This window comes from Peromyscus californicus, unplaced genomic scaffold (assembly GCF_007827085.1).
Source record: "Peromyscus californicus insignis strain IS unplaced genomic scaffold, ASM782708v3 Scaffold_5__1_contigs__length_169319896, whole genome shotgun sequence".
NCBI lineage: Eukaryota > Metazoa > Chordata > Mammalia > Rodentia > Cricetidae > Peromyscus > Peromyscus californicus.
The window spans coordinates 99,013,622-99,030,761 of NW_026294573.1; the positions used below are offsets into that span (position 1 = coordinate 99,013,622).

At 43.3% G+C, this 17,140-nt stretch overlaps 1 protein-coding gene across 5 annotated transcripts in view; it reads right to left on the reverse strand.

Moving 5' to 3' along the window:
- Nucleotides 1-17,140, reverse strand: part of Invs (inversin) — a 156,656-nt gene that overhangs the window by 23,096 nt on the left and 116,420 nt on the right. For 4 of the 5 annotated variants that reach the window (XM_052714960.1, XM_052714962.1, XM_052714958.1 and 1 more), the window contains 2 exons: nucleotides 13,013-13,140; nucleotides 6,970-7,182 (listed from right to left, as the gene is read on the reverse strand). In XM_052714960.1, the coding sequence (XP_052570920.1) occupies nucleotides 6,970-7,182; nucleotides 13,013-13,140 (341 nt within the window). The remainder of the gene's footprint in view (nucleotides 1-6,969; nucleotides 7,183-13,012; nucleotides 13,141-17,140) is intronic. The other variant, XM_052714959.1, reaches the window with a different exon arrangement.

Sequence of the window (17,140 nt, forward strand, 5' to 3'; positions counted from 1 at the left end):
GAGAAAGAACAGAAAGTTTGAGATGATGGAACATTAAGTCCAAAGGTGTGTGGGGTTGAAGTGAGAGAAAGGGGACTTGGAGACAACACTGGTATTCAAGAATGACAGCTAGTATAAAGCGGTGTGCCAGTGACCTGATGTGGTGGCAGGTGACCACAGGATGGAAAGTGGCAATGGCCAGTGGGCAGCTGAAGATAGAGGATCAGAGTTATAGGAGGTAATGGTGTGAGACTGATAAAGGAGTTCTCTAGAGAGATGATCTAACTAAAAATATTATTTTAAGATAAGGTCTCCAGCTATATTGCCAAGACAGGTCTTGAAGCCCTGGATTCATGTGACCCTTCTGCATCACCCTCTGGAGTAGCTGGAACTACAGATTGCATTTCTGGTCTGACTCTAATTTAATTTTAAGAAGGGGTACATTTCCAGCCGAAAACAGTATAGCATGTGCAGAAGTCAGAAGAGTAGGGCTGAGCTCAGTGTGGAGAGGGTACAATTCAAAAGATGGAGGAAGGAAGAGTGAGTGAGAGGAGAGTTAAAGAAGACCCTGGGAAGAGAAGTCTTCAAGGAAGATGGGTGATTGATACAAACAAGGTTCTGTTTAAGTCTGACTTCCACTTTATGCTCTGGCAGGCAAATTATAGACGGTTTATTTTGGCAGCAGCATAGTGCCCTATGAGTTATGAAGTGCTTTTAAATTAGTGTGGGTATTTCTTAAATAGGACTTTCTAAAATACCTCTTAGAAAATATATCTGTAATCTTGTCTCTCCCAACTCCTCCACCATGAACTAGAGATCACTTTCCTTTATATTTAATGAGTCCCTTTCACCTACTCACTTTACAAAGGTGATTCCTGATGTCCAAACATGGTTAAGTAAGAAATGGACATTGAGATAATGTCATGTGCCTGACACACCTTCATTAAAGACTCAGCAGCAGAATTCTGGGTTTTATTTCTTAAAGCAATATCTCAAAGACAAATCAAACAATGAATTGGACTTTAAGAAATAACTCTTGAGAGTTAAAATGAAACTGAGAGCAGTCTCCAATACCTTCAACCTAGGGGTCCACATAGTGATGAGTGCAGGAGCTGGGGGTCCACACAAGGATGAGTGGGGAGCTGGGGGTCCACACAGGATGAGTGGGGAGGTGGGGTCCACACAGGATGAGTGGGGAGCTGGGGGTCCACACAGGATGAATGGGGAGCTGGGGGTCCACACAGGATGAGTGGGGAGGCGGGGTCCACACAAGGATGAGTGGGGAGCTGGGGGTCCACACAGGATGAGTGGGGAGGTGGGGGTCCACACAAGGATGAGTGGGGAGGCGGGGTCCACACAGGATGAGTGGGGAGCTGGGGGTCCACACAGGATGAGTGGGGAGGTGGGGTCTACACAGGATGAATGGGGAGGTGGCGTCCACACAAGGGTGAGTGGGGAGGTGGGGTCTACACAGGATGAGTGGGGAGGTGGGGTCTACACAGGATGAGTGGGGAGGTGGGGTCTACACAGGATGAATGGGGAGGTGGCGTCCACACAAAGATGAGTGGGGAGGTGGGGTCTACACAGGATGAGTGGGGAGGTGGGGTCCACACAAGGGTGAGTGGGGAGGTTGGGTCCACACAAGGATGAGTGGGGAGCTGGGGGTCCACACAGGATGAGTGGGGAGGTGGGGTCTACACAGGATGTATGGGGAGGTGGCGTCCATACAAGGGTGAGTGGGGAGGTTGGGTCCACACAAGGATGAGTGGGGAGGCGGGGTCCACACAAGGATGAGTGGGGAGGTGGGGTCTACACAGGATGAGTGGGGAGGTGGGGTCCACACAAGGATGAGTGGGGAGGTGGGGTCCACACAAGGATGAGTGGAGAGGTGGGGTCCACATAAGGATGAGTGGGGAGGTGACGGGTGAAATCTATGAACTCTGCTTCCAACAGTGGCACCAGTGAAGGAATGTCTGTAAGTGAGGAACAGTAGATACTGTGGCTTTTCCAAGCAAGCCTAGCTACCATTTAAAAGAGTTCTGAGCCATGTGGTGGTGGCACATGCCTTTAATCCCAGCACTTGGGAGGCAGAGGCAGGCATATCTCTCTGAGTTCAAGGCCAGCCTGGTCTACAGAGCAAGAGATCCAGGACAGGCACCAAAACTACACAGAGAAACTCTGTCTCAGAAAAAAAAAAAAAGAGTTCTGAAATGTTAACTTCAGAAGCTAACCATTAAAAACAAAAAGACCCTTTCTTCCATGGTAGAGGACCTCATTGGAAAGACAATGACAATGACAGAGACGGTTGGTCCGGCATTTTCTAAAATTTCCTTTCTGTTTCAGACTTCTGGACTAGAATACTGAAGTGCATGTTAGGAAAAGAAAAAAACATAAAGCACAATGCAGTTTAAGGATGCCAGTGCTTTAAAACTCTTCTCTAGACAGGAGATCGCACAGTACTGAGTCCCCAGCTCTGCAGTGATCAACAGTATGTCTATCCAAACTTGTGGTCCCTCTGGGAGAAGGTTTCTAGTGCAAACTTGGGAGTCTCTACAGACCTGAAGGATGCCCCCCAATCAGGCAGTCTACCTCATCACACATCACAGGGGAAGAAATAAGAGCTGGAGAGAAATGCTGTCTTGATCAGGCTGGTTTTGCCTTCTGCTGTCCCCCCAACCCCCACTCTACCACCCCTCTTACCCTGCTGGGAAAGGAGTATGGGAAAGTACTCAAGCCTCCTGTCTCTACATATGAAGCAGAATGGGTTTGGATGAACAGAATCCTTTTGATTATATTCATGTTGATGCAATGTCAGCCATGCTGCTTTGTAGAGTTGCGTTTCACATTCAGGTGTATGTGACTGAATTCTGCAGTCAAATGCTCTACCACTGAGCTATACCTCCTTTTTTATAATTTATTTTCATTTCATGTGCATTGGTGTTTTGACTGCATGTATGTCTGTGTGAGGGTATCAGATCCCCTGGAACTGGAGTCACAGACAGGTGTGAGCTGCTATGTGGCTGCTGAAATTGAACCCAGGTCCTCTGGAGGTGCAGCCAGTACTGCAAACTGATGAGCCGTCTCTCCAGCCCCATGACTGAATTCTGGAGGAAGATTCTTACATGTTAAACTGGAATTTATGGAAATACAATAGTCTCTATAGTTTTGCTTTCTTTAGTTTGTTTCCCAATGTAACTTGGGACTAAAATAGTAAACAGAAAACTCTAGAAACAGCCAATTCCTACGTTTTAAATTTTGTGCCATTCTGGGCAACCTTGTGTTCTGAGGATCACTGCTATGGTGCCACAGTGCTGTGTTGAAGCAACCTTCATGCATGATAATGCCTCTGAGGTGCAGGAGCAGAAATGCCCAAAAAGTCAGATCTGCTACAGAGGGCTTTCATTAAATGAAAGGTTAAAAAGTGTGTAAGGTATTTTGAGAGAGAAAGAGACCAGATTCTTGTAACTTTCATTATGCTCTATTGTTGGGTGGTTCTACTGTATTACTGTCTTAATCCCTTATTGAGCCTAACATGTGAGAAACACTTTATTATGGGCACATATGAACAAGAAAAAGTAGCATGTCCAGACACTGCTCAGCTCATGCCAATATTGAATATCCTAAGACATCCAGTGAACATCAGAGTTTACTGACACGGGGCACTGTATAGCATCAGCTTTTCACTCAGGACTGAGGCTGAGTGGAGTGGAGGTTCAATACTGTCACTCAGTGACATTAGAGTCTCATACTGGGGAAATATCAATTTTCAAGGTATCATTTCTGAATTCTGAATTCATCACTTTCACAACATCTTAGGTCCAAAACTTTAAGTTCAACTATCATAGTCTGAGGGATATCTGTACATGTTTGGGTGTTATCCAAGGTGTCAAGCAACCACTGTGAGTCTTACAATCATTCCCATTAATGCAGCCCCCTTCTGGTACAATATTCCATCCCATATGGAAATATATCATGTGCACTGTTTCCTTACAGTTGTCACTCACATGCAGGGGACTTTTGTGTGTAGAGGCTTTAGGCTGACAGAATGAAGACAGCCTTATTAAGAGAGGAGAGAGTCCACGCTGACAGTGGCAATGCACACCTGTGCATCCTGCCACCAGTGGGGGGGATGAAGCAAGAGGGCCAGGAGCCGAAGACCAGTCTAGGCTACATAATGAGAACATATTTAGAAAGGGGGTTGGGGATGGGCTGAAGGATGCTAGGTCTGTAGGTCACTTGCCTTGCAAACATGAGGTCCTAATCTAGGTACTCAGAACCTATGTAAAAATCCAGACATGGTATCTCCCTCTGGAAACCCAGTGATAAGTATGTGGAGACTGAAGGATCCTTGAGGCTCACTAGCTACCTAATCTAGCCTAATTGGTGAGCTCCAGGCCAATGAGAAACCCTACCTCAGAGGAGGTGAACAGTGTTCCTGAGATTGACACCCAAGGCTATCCTCAGGCTTCCACTCACTGTGTACATGTACATAAGAACACACACATACATATATATACATACATGCATAAAATAAAAAAGAGTGTAATATGCTGTTTCCTGGGATACCAACTGTGGTGGCTATACTTGGTTGTCAATTTGACTACATCTAGAACTAAAACCCAAAAATGGATGGCACACCTGTGAGGGATTTTTGCTTAATTTGAAGTAGGAAAAATCTATTTCTAATCTAGATCTTTGAAGCAAGAAGACACACCTTTAATTCAGATATTTTGAGCTGGGAAAAGACATGCCTTTAATCCAGATCTAATCTGGACCATATCTTCTTCTGGAAGCCTATATAAGGCCATGGAAGAAGGAAGCTTTTGCTCTTTGCCTGCTTGCCCATGACTTGCTACCAAGTCCATTTCTTCACTGGCATTACAACCTACTTCTTTGGGATTCCAGTGTCTACTGAAGACCAGCTCAGACATCCAGTCTTGTGGACTGAGCAAGCCAGTAAGTAGCACCCATCCATGGCCTCAGGGTCAGTTCCTGCCTCCAGGTTCCTGCCCTGCTTGGGTTTCTGTCATGATTTCCTTTGATGATGAACTGTGTTGTGGAAGCATACGCTGAATAAACTCTTTCCTCCTCAAGTTGTTTGGTCATGGTGTATCGTCACAGCAATAGTAACCCTAACTCGGACACCAACTACTTCAGTGTCTTCAGAGTCACAGAAGGTGATGTGTTCCTACAAGATTCCCTATGGAGGGCTGACACTATGGTTAGCATTCTAGTACATACTATCCTTTCATTCCTCACCAAGTATCTTACTCTATTGTTTTTTTTTTTTTTAATGGTTCTTTATCATTGTGGGAAAGACAGAAAAATTCAAGAGCTGAGGACTCAAGACACAGCCAGGGTAGCCTTCAGGAACACTCGCCTACAGCTTCACTGGTAGGGTATTTATATATATATATATAATAAGTTTCAGATGTTTAGAATACTTTTGTAACAGTTATCAACCAATCAAAGATTGGAAATTTTCAGAAAAAATACCACGTATTGAATATTGTGACACTTTTCATTGTCATTATTTGCTAAATAGTATTTTGTAACAATAATTTACATGACATTCATATTATATTAGGCAATGTAAGTAATCTATAGATGACTTAATATATATGGGAAAGTAGGTGTAGGTCACATGCAAATACTCTGCCATTTTATGTAAGAGTTCTGGGCAGGCATTCATCTTGGTGTCTGAAGGAAGTCCTGCCCCCATAGCCCCTCCACATGCACACGGGACAAGTATTTACACAGGTTTGTTAGGAAATGGGGAGGAAGAACCAGTTATTTACACATGTGGTTGCTTTCGTTAAATCAAAACTAGATTTATACTCATTTAGTAAAAGTTGGCTAGACATTAGTTTCTTTCGATTGTGGCAGCTCACAAAGGTTTCCTAGTGAGATCTGAGCTTGCTTTACATAGCAGGGCAGCATTAGGGGATGGCTTGATCACATGCATGGTCACCAGGTGCCTGGCATGGTCTGCACTCAGCTGTGCTGGGGGGAGGTCTTTTGCCCCACCCCTTGGCATCCCTTTAAAAAGCCCTTTGGAAGAGAGAGAAGGGGCTGGTGGATTAGGATCCAAGCCCTCCCGTGCTATCCTGTGTTTCTAACTGTCTCTCTCCTCTATACTTCCATTCACATACTTCTTACTTCTCCCTCCTCAAGAGTATCCTGGAGGAAAAAGAGGGAGCAGGTCTCCCTCATTCAATGAAACAAGAAGGGGTCTGGGGAGATGGATCAGTTGGTAAAGTGCTTGCAGCTCAAATATGACTACCTGAGTTTACTCCCTAGAACCTCTATTTTAAAAAAGCTAGCACAGTGTGGCTATGCACTTTTATTTCTAGTACTCAGGAGGCAGAGGCAGGCAGTTCTCTCGAGTCCAAGGCCCACCTGATCTATATAGGAGACCCTATCTAAAAAAAAAAAAGGCTGTACATAGTACATTACACATGATAATTCAGTGCTGAGGAGGGGGACACAGGCAGATCCTGGGGAATTCCTAACAGCCAGGCAGGCTAATCTACTTAGCAAGCTTCAGGTCAATGAAAGAAACAGTCTGGCACCTAAAGAATGACACTTGAGGTTGTCCCTTGGCCTCTACAAGCATGCACACATGTGCACCTGCACACACACACACACACACACACACACACACACACACACACACACACACACACACACGCACCTTGCCCGAAAGTCAGGAGGGGCAAGAAGCTAAGGTCTTTCTTGGTAGCTTACTCGAGTTAGCAGTCTCACCCTACCTTTCTGCCAAGGTTGTGGCAGCTAGAACAACAGGGACGGATCTATCAGGAATACTGGATGGAGGTGGGCCTCCTTCCTTCCATCAGTCCTCTGAAGATAGGAGGAGAAGGCAGGGCAAGAAGGTGACAGAGGAGCTGATCCAGCCAGAGACTTCTGCCCCTCCCACCTCCCACCCAGCTTCCCTTCTCAGCTGAGGCTACCTGTGTGGCTCACACTTACTTAGCTGCAGCGTCCTTTCTCAGCTGTTCGTGCTTCATGAGGAGGTTCTTCCGGTCTCGGAAGGCTTTTCTGACCTTGTATCCTTTGTAGACTGCTTGGATTTTGAAGGCAGCAATGTCTTGTATAGCTGCTATGGACAGGGCACCGTGTTCCAGCATGAACTGGATCACCTCATGGCGCTCACCAAGCAATGCATAATCAAGGGGTGTGTACCTGAAGCAAGAGGAAGATTGGTTTTGAATGGACTGTGATTCAAGGCACAGTGAAACTACATTAGCATCTGGCAGAAAGATGCTTGTTCTACCATGGGCTATTTTGCAGGCAAAACCTTCCAGTCTGCTCTCCTTTCTTCTCTAAGGAGAAACAAAACAAAACAAAATAAGAGGCTGGAGGCTCACCTTTGCGTGGCTGAGCTCTGGGAGCTGGCTCACAAGACAGAGCAGTGGTTCTCAACCTTCTAATGGCTGTGATCCTTTAATACAGTTCCTCATTTGTGGTGACCCCCAACCATACAATTACTTTATTGCTACTTCATAACTGTAATTTTGCTACTGTGATGAATTGTAATGTAAATATCTGGTATGCAGGATATCTGATATGTGACCCCTGTGAAAGGGTCATTTGACCCCCACAGGTTGAAAACCACTGAGCTAGAGGCTATAAGAACACGTGACTACTTCCTTTTCTCCCATGTGCCAAGTGATTCCCTACACCTCTTTGGAAAGGCTCTCTGAATTATTTTTCTGTAATTACTGATAATTAGTGCTTATGAAAAGAAGCCTATTTCCAGACAGGGGGGACTGACTTCATGATACTGAGGGTCCCTGCAAGTCATTGCAGGTGAGCTGGATTGTTGATTAAATGGTGTTGGTAAAGCCAAGTAGCCACTTGGGTAAAAGAGATTTTTTTGTTTGTTTGCTTGTTTGAGACAGGGTTTCTCTGTGTAGCCATTAAAGCTATGTGTGACCATACCCATCTAAAAAGAGACCTGTATATTGCTTTTTTTTTTTTTTTGGTTTTTCGAAACAGAGTTTCTCTGTGTAGCTTTGCGCCTTTCCTGGAACTCACTTGGTAGCCCAGGCTGGCCTCGAACTCACAGAGATCCGCCAGGTTCTGCCTCCCGAGTGCTGGGATTAAAGGCGTGCGCCACCACCGCCCGGCTGTATATTGCTTTATATAGCAAAATAGTACAGATGGAGCAAAGATCTACACATAAAAAAACCATGCAGGTACTAGAGAATCCATGGAAGACTGAAGGAGACCCTAATAGTAAACAGGAAGTCCTTTCTAAAAAAGTGACATGAGGCCGGGCGGTGGTGGCGCACGCCTTTAATCCCAGCACTCGGGAGGCAGAACCTGGCAGATCTCTGTGAGTTCGAGGCCAGCCTGGTCTACAGAGTGAGATCCAGGAAAGGCACAAAGCTACACAGAGAAACTCTGTCTTGAAAAACCAAAAAAAAAAAGTGATATGAAACTTAAAAATCATAAAACCAGTAAATGTGACTAAGGAATAAAATATTACAAGGAAAACCATCATTTAAAAAAGACCAGTGAATATATTATTTAAATGGTACATTGTAATTGGTGTTTTTACTCTTTGGGCCCTACAACCCAGCTCCCAAATAAATACATGGAGACTTATTCTTACTTATGAATGCCTGGCCTTAGCTTGGCTTATTTCTAGCCAGCTTTTCTTAACTTAAAGTATCCCATCTAACTTTTTCCTCTGGGCTTTCCCCTTTCTCTATTCTATATGTCTTTCTTTCCTTTTTATTCCATGGCTGGTTGTGTGGCTGGCCCCTGGCGTCCTCCTCTCCTCCTTTTCTCACCTCTCCCTTCTCTCCTCTCTCTCTTCTTCCTTTTATCCTGCCTGCCAGGCCCGCCTATCCCTCTCCTGCCTAGCTATTGGCCATTCAGCTCTTTATTAGACCAATCTTAGATGTTTTAGGCAAAGTAACACAGCTTCACAGAGTTAAACAATGCAACATAAAAGAATGCAACACATCTTTAACTAATATTCCACAGCAGTATGCATTTTAAGATGAGATGGGATAAAAGAACAAGGACTGAAGTAAAATAATCTCTGGATGTTGGCAGTAATGTCACTTCTAACCTCAGACCTGATCTTTTGGGGTCTTAGCCATCCTCATCTGTTAGAGAAATGAATGGGGAAAGTGGATAGTGAATGGAAAGGGGCTTATCCTGTGTCTGGCACGCAGTAGTCCCTACATGTCAGCTGCTGCTCAGGACCCACACTGCAGCAGGGTTTATGGTACCATAGTAACCAGCCATAAACACTTCCATAGGACCCAAGCTCACATTTACTCAGTGACAACTGCACACTCAGGACATGTACACAGGGTGACTGAGGTAGTCAACACAATCATAAACTATGAGCTGACTTAAGTGGGGAAAAAGGATATGGTGATAGGGATATGAGATTAGAATCAGAAAATCACATAATGACTACTGAAAAGAAAATCTCTCTTCAAAACTTACTTAACAGTCACAGTAAGGCATAAAAGGAAGAGGTTTTTGGAATAAGGGTGGATTGGTTGCTTCAGGAAGGAAACTGAATTCAGAGCCTGTGTTGGGTGAGTCACAGATCCATGTATGGTTTCCTTACTGAAGCCTCAACAACTGAGCAACAACAACAACAACAACAAAACGATCATTTCAGAACACCTCAATTTGGGAAACAGAGGCCCATAAATAAGTAGTCTCAAACAATACTTATAAATAGATGTTATTTTGTAAATTCAGAAGAGCTAAGAATCTCTTCTGACTGCACATCCACGGATGAAGAGGTGATCAGAGAGCCACTCAACACGGGGCAGTGATGTCAATTGACCTTTAAAGTCACTAAATGCAACATCTTCATTTCATAAATAAATAGAGACCCAGGACAATTAAGCAACTTGCTGACAATTATGCAACCAGTTTGTACAGAATGTAGATTATAACTAATTGCAAGTAGCTCCCAGTTTGGTAAAACCTCCTCTTCTCTCAACTATTGAATGCATTCCAGTAGAACAGAACTGCTTATGAGATCAATTTGCATACAACACGTGTATTTAGTAAGCCTAACAATTTTTCTGTAAGTACTAATATGTAGTATCTATCACAAAAATCTGGACTGGGAATGAGGAGCCTGTGTGACCCTGGGCTGTCAGTTAACTTCTCTGAGTTTATTTCCTCACCCATAGAACAGGGTGAAAAAAAGAGGAGGGAAACACAGATCGCTTAGGCTATCCTGGATTGAAACTTAACATCTTAAATATTTTTATTATGAAAAAATCGTATTTTCATTAAGAGATATTTCAAGTATAAAATATTCAGAAGAAATGCAACAATTTTCCATACTTTCAAAACCCAAATTTAAGAACCAGAAAGTTTTTTTTTCTTTTTGCGATGTTTACTTCTGTGGTAGTTTGAATATAATTGGCCTCCATAATCTCATAAGGAGTGGCACTATTAGGAGGTGTGGCTTTGTTGGGGTGGGTGTGGCCTTGTTGGAGGAAGTGCGTCACTGTGGGGGCGGGCTTTGAGGTTTCCTGTGCTCAGGATACTGCCCAGTGCTGTGGATATCGCTCTATATAAATAAAACACTGATTGGCCAGTGGCCAGGCAGGAAGTATAGGCGGGACAAGGAGAGAGGAGAAGGCTGGGAAGTGGAAGGCTGAGGGAGAGAGACCTGCCAGCCACCGTCATGACAAGCAAGATGTAAGGTACCAGTAAGCCACGAGCCACGTGGCAACTTATAGATTAATAGAAATGGATTAATTCAAGATAGAAAAAGTAGATAATAAGAAGCCTGCCACAGCCATACAGTTTATAAGTAATATAAGCGTCTGAGTGATTATTTTATTCGTGGGTTGTGGGACTGTGGGGCTTGGTGGGACCTGGAGAGAAGATCTCCAACAACAGCCCAGTGTGTCAGTTGATTTCCTGTTGCCTTCAAGATGCAGGACTCTCAGCTCCAGCACCACCTCTGCCTGCATGCTGCCATGCTCCCTGCCATGATGGTCTGAACCTCTGGACTGTAAGCAAGCCACCACAATTCCTTTTTAAGAGTTGTCATGGTCATGGTGTCTCTTCACAGCAATAGTAACCCTAACTAAGACAACTTCTTTCAATTTCTTCCTTTTAATTTTTTGCTTAAGTATTTTAAGGCAGATTGTACAGTCCTGTCAGTCTATTTCTATGTGTCTCATCATTCATCTACACATGACATAGGCACAGCCACAAGGATCATTATGCTAACAAAATTAGCAGGAATTTCTTAGTAAAATACAACTCACAATTCCTCAACTGTCTCAAACATGTCTTCTTTTAATCATTGATTTATTCAAATTGGAATTTTTAATCAAATCAACCCTAGTTTCAGAGAGACATAATCCAAATATCTAGCCAGGTTTCAAGATTAAAGCTTACGTCTAGTGTTTAAGCAACTGACCGTGGTGTTGTTATTACCATTCTATCCCAAATTCCATTTAGCAACATTCAGGCATTGTGAATATTCCCATTGACACGAGAGAGTGTCTGTCAGATAGCTATTGACTGAGAGACGGCAGAAGTTGGCAGAAGTGATGTCCATTTGGGGGACATCACTTGGTCAGTGTCTATGCACAAGAAATAGAAATTAGCACTACACTGATGGTAACCAGCCAAGAAACTGTGTAGACACCGAGAAGAGATAACATACAATTGGACTTGCCACACGGGAATGGGCTGATGGGTTCAGCAGAATGCTCAAACCAGAATGTCAATAAACATCAGCTGCTGTGCCAGCTTCTGACACGTACACTGTATCAAGGTGCATGGCTGGGAAAACACCGAGACAGACAGAGGGACGGCCACTCTCTCCAGGACATTTTTTCATCGTTTCTTTACAAAGAGATCAGCTAGGAAATAAACACTGTTAGAGTAAATTCTTCTTTTTAATCACTTCTGCACTTCACAGACACTAACAGATTTTGTGATTGGCTTTAGGAAATAAGCATCTTCTTTTTAATTAATTGATTGATGCTGCTGCTGTGCATATGCATGTGTGTGAATGTGGGTGAGCAAGTGCCCTGGTACAATGGAGAGCAGAGAACTATTTCAGGAGCTGGTGCTCTCCTTCTACCGTGGGCTCTGGAGTGCTTTTGCCTGCTAAGCCATCTTTCTGGCCCAGAAGTTCTTCAAAGAAATCACTAATTTGGGAAATTCTTATCTTTCCCTTCTGTTTTTCATTTGGAACTTAAAGAGAGGCACCTTCAGTTTTCTTGCTAACACAGAAAGACTCTGGAAGACGTTTGAAAGCCTGATCATAAACTTAGTCACCACCTACAATTTACTAGAATCTTCCCAGAGCCAAGATCCTCAGAATCTGTCCTGCATAGACTTCCCTTTGTATCTGGTCCTTTTCCTACCTATGATGGGGATGGAGCCCATAGCTTAGCACACAGTAGGCAGGCAGTCGAAACTGAGCTACACTCCCACCATGTCTGAGCCTTTGTATTGGGCCAGGGTCCTTGAGTGACAACCCTAGCATATCTCCGTGAACCATATTATTCAAGAAGGCAGTATTTATAGATATTTATAGATGGTCAGCTTTCATCTCGGCTTCTCCATGTTTTCAGACACATGACAGCAGCCTCTTGTCCACTAACTAACTATATCCTCACCACTAATAGAAACAGTTTGAATATGTAACTCATTCTGCTCATCTAGATGAATTCCTGGGCCTGGTCATTCAGGATTTCACTGACCATATGTTAGGCACAAGCTTGAAGAAGGTCTTTTTCCCAATCTGTAAATGTGACTCTGTCATAAGTAGTACCCAAAGTTTTGGGTAAGTGCAAAACTGCCATGGTTCTAAGTGAACACTACATGGAAATGTGCTCTTTCCTCTGGCTCAGGATTGCTTGGTACAATGTTTTCTTATGAGTATACTTACTATTTCTGAACCAATATCTCAACTTGAGATTTTTTTTCTTCATCTGAAAGGAAGGAAGTGAGATGAACAACACTATACTCCGCTTCTCAATCAATAGCTTACCTCTCCTCATTGTTCTCCATCTGATTAGGGAAAGCAGCAAAATCCAGCAGTAATTTAATTGCATCAAGGTAGCCATTATTACAGGACCAGTGCAAAGCTGTCCGTCCCTGCAAGTATAAACAAATCAACTGTACTGGAGTAAGCAATTTCAGCACATGATAATTCAGAAGAAACAATTTCCCCTCAGATTGATTAATAATAAAGAAGGGATACTGTGAAGTATGTAATAGAGAAAAAAGATGCTTCTTAACCACAGTGATCACAATGAACATGTTTGTCAAAGGGCATCATGCACTGTCCATGGTGAGACCTGAGGAGGAATCGAAATTGCTCAAAGAATAGTCCAACCAAGAATGCAAACTCTGACTTTCACTGCAAGAAAACAGAAGGCAAACCCAATTTGAGTCAAATTCAATAAAATAAATGGTGGGATGGCTATTCTTGGTTGTCAACTCAACTACATCTGGAATGAATTTAAACACAAGTGGCTAGGTACACCTGTGAGGGATTCCTCTTAGTTAAATCATTTGAAATGGAAAGATTCCCCCCACCCCCGATCCAGATCTTTTGAGGTGGGAAGATCCACCTTAAATCTGGGCCACAACTTCTGCTGGCAGCCTACAGAAAGGACATGGAAGAAGGAAGCGTACTTTCTTTGTCTGCTTGCCCATGTTCTAACTGACAAGTTCATTCCATCACTGGCATTAAAGCCTACTTCTTCAGGATTCTGGTGTACACTGAAGACCAACTAAGATGCCCAGCCTTGTGGACTGAACAACTACTGGATTCTGGGACTTTCTGTTGGTAGACAGCACTGTAGGACCACAGCCTGTAAGCCACTCTAGTAAATCCCATACACATTTCAGTTCTGTTCTATTGGTTCTGTTCCTCCAGTGGACCCTGACTAATACAAATGGCAGGTACTGAAGTATGGATAAAGAAAATGTGGTACATTCACACAAAGGAGTATTACACAGTGGTAAAAAAAAAAACAATGACATCATGAAATCTGCAGGCAAATGGATGGAACTAGAAAAGATCATCCTGAGTGAGGTAACCCAGACCCAGAAAGACAAACATGGTATGTACTCACTTATAAGTGGATATTAGCCATAAAGTAAAGGATGACCACACTACAATCCACAGACCCAGAGAAGCTAAGTAACAAGGAGGGCTCAAAGGAGGATATATGAATCTCACTGTGAAGGGGAAATAGAATAGACATCACAAGTGGATGGAGGGAAGGGTCTGGATTGGGGGGGGGGTTGGGCATGGGAACAGGAAGAATCAGGTGGGGGAGGATGGAGAGAGAGAGTATTGTATTGGGAAAGACAACTGGAAGGGGGAGCATCTCTGAGATGAGCTAGAAACCTCGTGCAATGGAAACTCCCAGGAATCTATGAGGGTGACCCTAGTTAAGACTCCTAGCAATGGGGGATACAGAGCCTGAAGTGGCCATCTCCTATAACCAGGCAAGACTTCTAGTGGAGGGATTGGGACACCAGTCCAGTCACAAACCCTTTGTCTTATAATTTGGCCTGCCTACAAGATATGCTGGGGTAAAGGTGGCACAGAAATTATGGGAATGGCCAACCAATGACTGGTTAAGCTTGAGACCCATGCCATGAGAGTGAGCCCACCCCTGACACTGCCCAGAGGGCCAGGACCCAGAGGCTGGACAGCCCAGAGACCTAGAATAGAACCAAACATGATGGACAAAAAAAAAGTCAATGAAATGATTCTCCTATACTCATAGATTGGTGCCTAGCCCAATTATCATTAGAGAGGCTTCATCCAGTAACTAATGGAAACAAATACAGAGACCCACAGCCAAACATTAGATGGACCTCAGGGAATTCTGCAGAAGAGGGGGAGGAAGGATTATAGAAGCCAGAGAGGTCAAGGATGCCACAAGAAAACCCACACAATCAACTAACTTGGGCTCATAGGGGCTCACAGAGACTGAATCACCAACCAGAGAGCTTACATGGGACTGACCCAGCCCTCTGCATGTATGTTACAGTTGTGAGACTTGGTCTTCTTGTGGGGCTCCTAACAGTGGGAATAGGGGCTGTCTGTGACTCTTTTGCCTGCTTTTGGGACCTATTCCTCCTACTGGGTTGCCTCATTCAGCCTTAATAGGAGAGGAGGTGCTTATTCTTACTGCAACTTGATATGCTATGGCTGGCTGACATATATATATATATATATATATATATATATATATATATATATATATATATATATATATATATATATGAGGCCTGCTCTTTTCTGAAGAGAAAGGAAGAGGAGTGGATGAAGAGGGGAGAGGGGAGGTTTGGGGGAGGGAGGAGAAAATATGATTGGGCTGGGAAAAAATTAATTAATCGGGGCTGGAGAGATGGCTCAACAGTTAAGAGCACTGGCTGTTCTTCCAGAGGTTCTGATTTAATTCCCAGCAACCACATGGTAGCTCACAACCATCTGTAATGAGATCTGGTGACCTCTTCTGGTCTGCATGTATACATACATACAGAACACTATACATAACAAATAAATAAGTCTTAAAAAAATTAATTAATCAAAACCACAAATGGCATGTATTTAAGATTTTCAATGTCATGAAAGATAAAAAAAAAGTCAATAAGACAGCTCAGCTGGCAAGGGTACTTGCCACCATGCTTGATGACCTACATTTGATCCTAAAATCATGGAGCGAGGACAACTGACATAACCCAGGTACACGTGTATGTGTGTGTGTGTGTGTTGTGTGTTGTGCGCGTGCGTGCACATGCATATGCACACACACATGCATATGCACACACACACAAATAATTAAATGTAGAAAAAAGGAATCTCAAGAAGGCATGAAGCATTGTAGAAGAGAAGTAAGGTCTTTATAATGCTGAAGGAGTCAGAGCCCAACCAAATATGTACACATCTAACACAGCTTCCAAACATATCAGACAAATGGACTAAATTAAAGGGAATTAGAGCCAGCATCATAATGACAGAGTTTGAAAAATGTTTTAAAATTTTTATTCATTTTTTCACAGTGGTAGATTTTTAAGTTGCTTTATTTTATCTATTTATTTGTTTTTTTTTTTTATTTCTGAGACAGAGTTTCTCTGTGTGACAGTCCTGGGTGTCCTAAATTCACTTTGTAGACCAGGCTGGCCTTGAACTCACAGAGATCCGCCTGCTTCTGCCTCCCAAGTGCTGGGATTAAAGGTGTGCACCACCACTGTCCAGTAAGTTGCTTTATTTTGTAATGGCTGATGTTAGAAACATGTAAGAGAGCACTGATGATATAGAAGATGTAGGTAACACAACCTGAAGATCAGTATTTAGATATAAAACACTGCATTAAACAATGACAGAATTAGAACTCTTCTCAATTATATATGCAGCATTTACTAAAATATTCTGGACCATGAAGTCTCAAAAGAATAACACCCTTCTCTGCAAAGAGGTCTATAACCTAACTTCCATAACCCTGACTTGTGATGCTACACAGAAAAGCAGCTGTCCTGAGAGGGGCAGATCACTCTGGATTATCTGTGCTGTAATCACAAGGGTCTTTCCAAGGGAAAGAGGGTTGGGGAGTATGTGTCAGTGACTCAGCTAGCCTTTGCCAGCTGTGACGATGGAGGATTATGGCCATGACTTGAGCAGCCTTTAAATGCTGGAAAAGTTAAAAATAAAAAAAACCGCTTTTCCCTAAGGTCTCTAAAACAAGGCAACCCTGTTGTACTGTGGTGTCTTAGTCCAGTGAGACTGGTGTAGTACAGTGACATAATTAATTTGTGTTGGATGTTTGTGCTAATTTATCACAGGAACAATAGGTAACTAATCTATTAAATTAAGGTTGAGAAATAAGGAAATATCCAGCTGCCTGTAAAATAAACAATAGACTCCCAAATAATGTGCAATCTAGCAAACAAAGCAAAGGAAGAAGAGGAAAACATGCTCACTATATGGCAGTGAAGGTGTGACTTAACCAAAAGCAGGCAGTACAGCTAAAGCAGGCTTCGAGGAGGCAGGCTGACACAAAGATTAGAACTTAAATTTTCATCTAAAGAATCTAACATCCCAGAACTCAGGAGGCCGAGCCAAAAAGATCTCCAGTTGGAGGTCAGCCGGAGG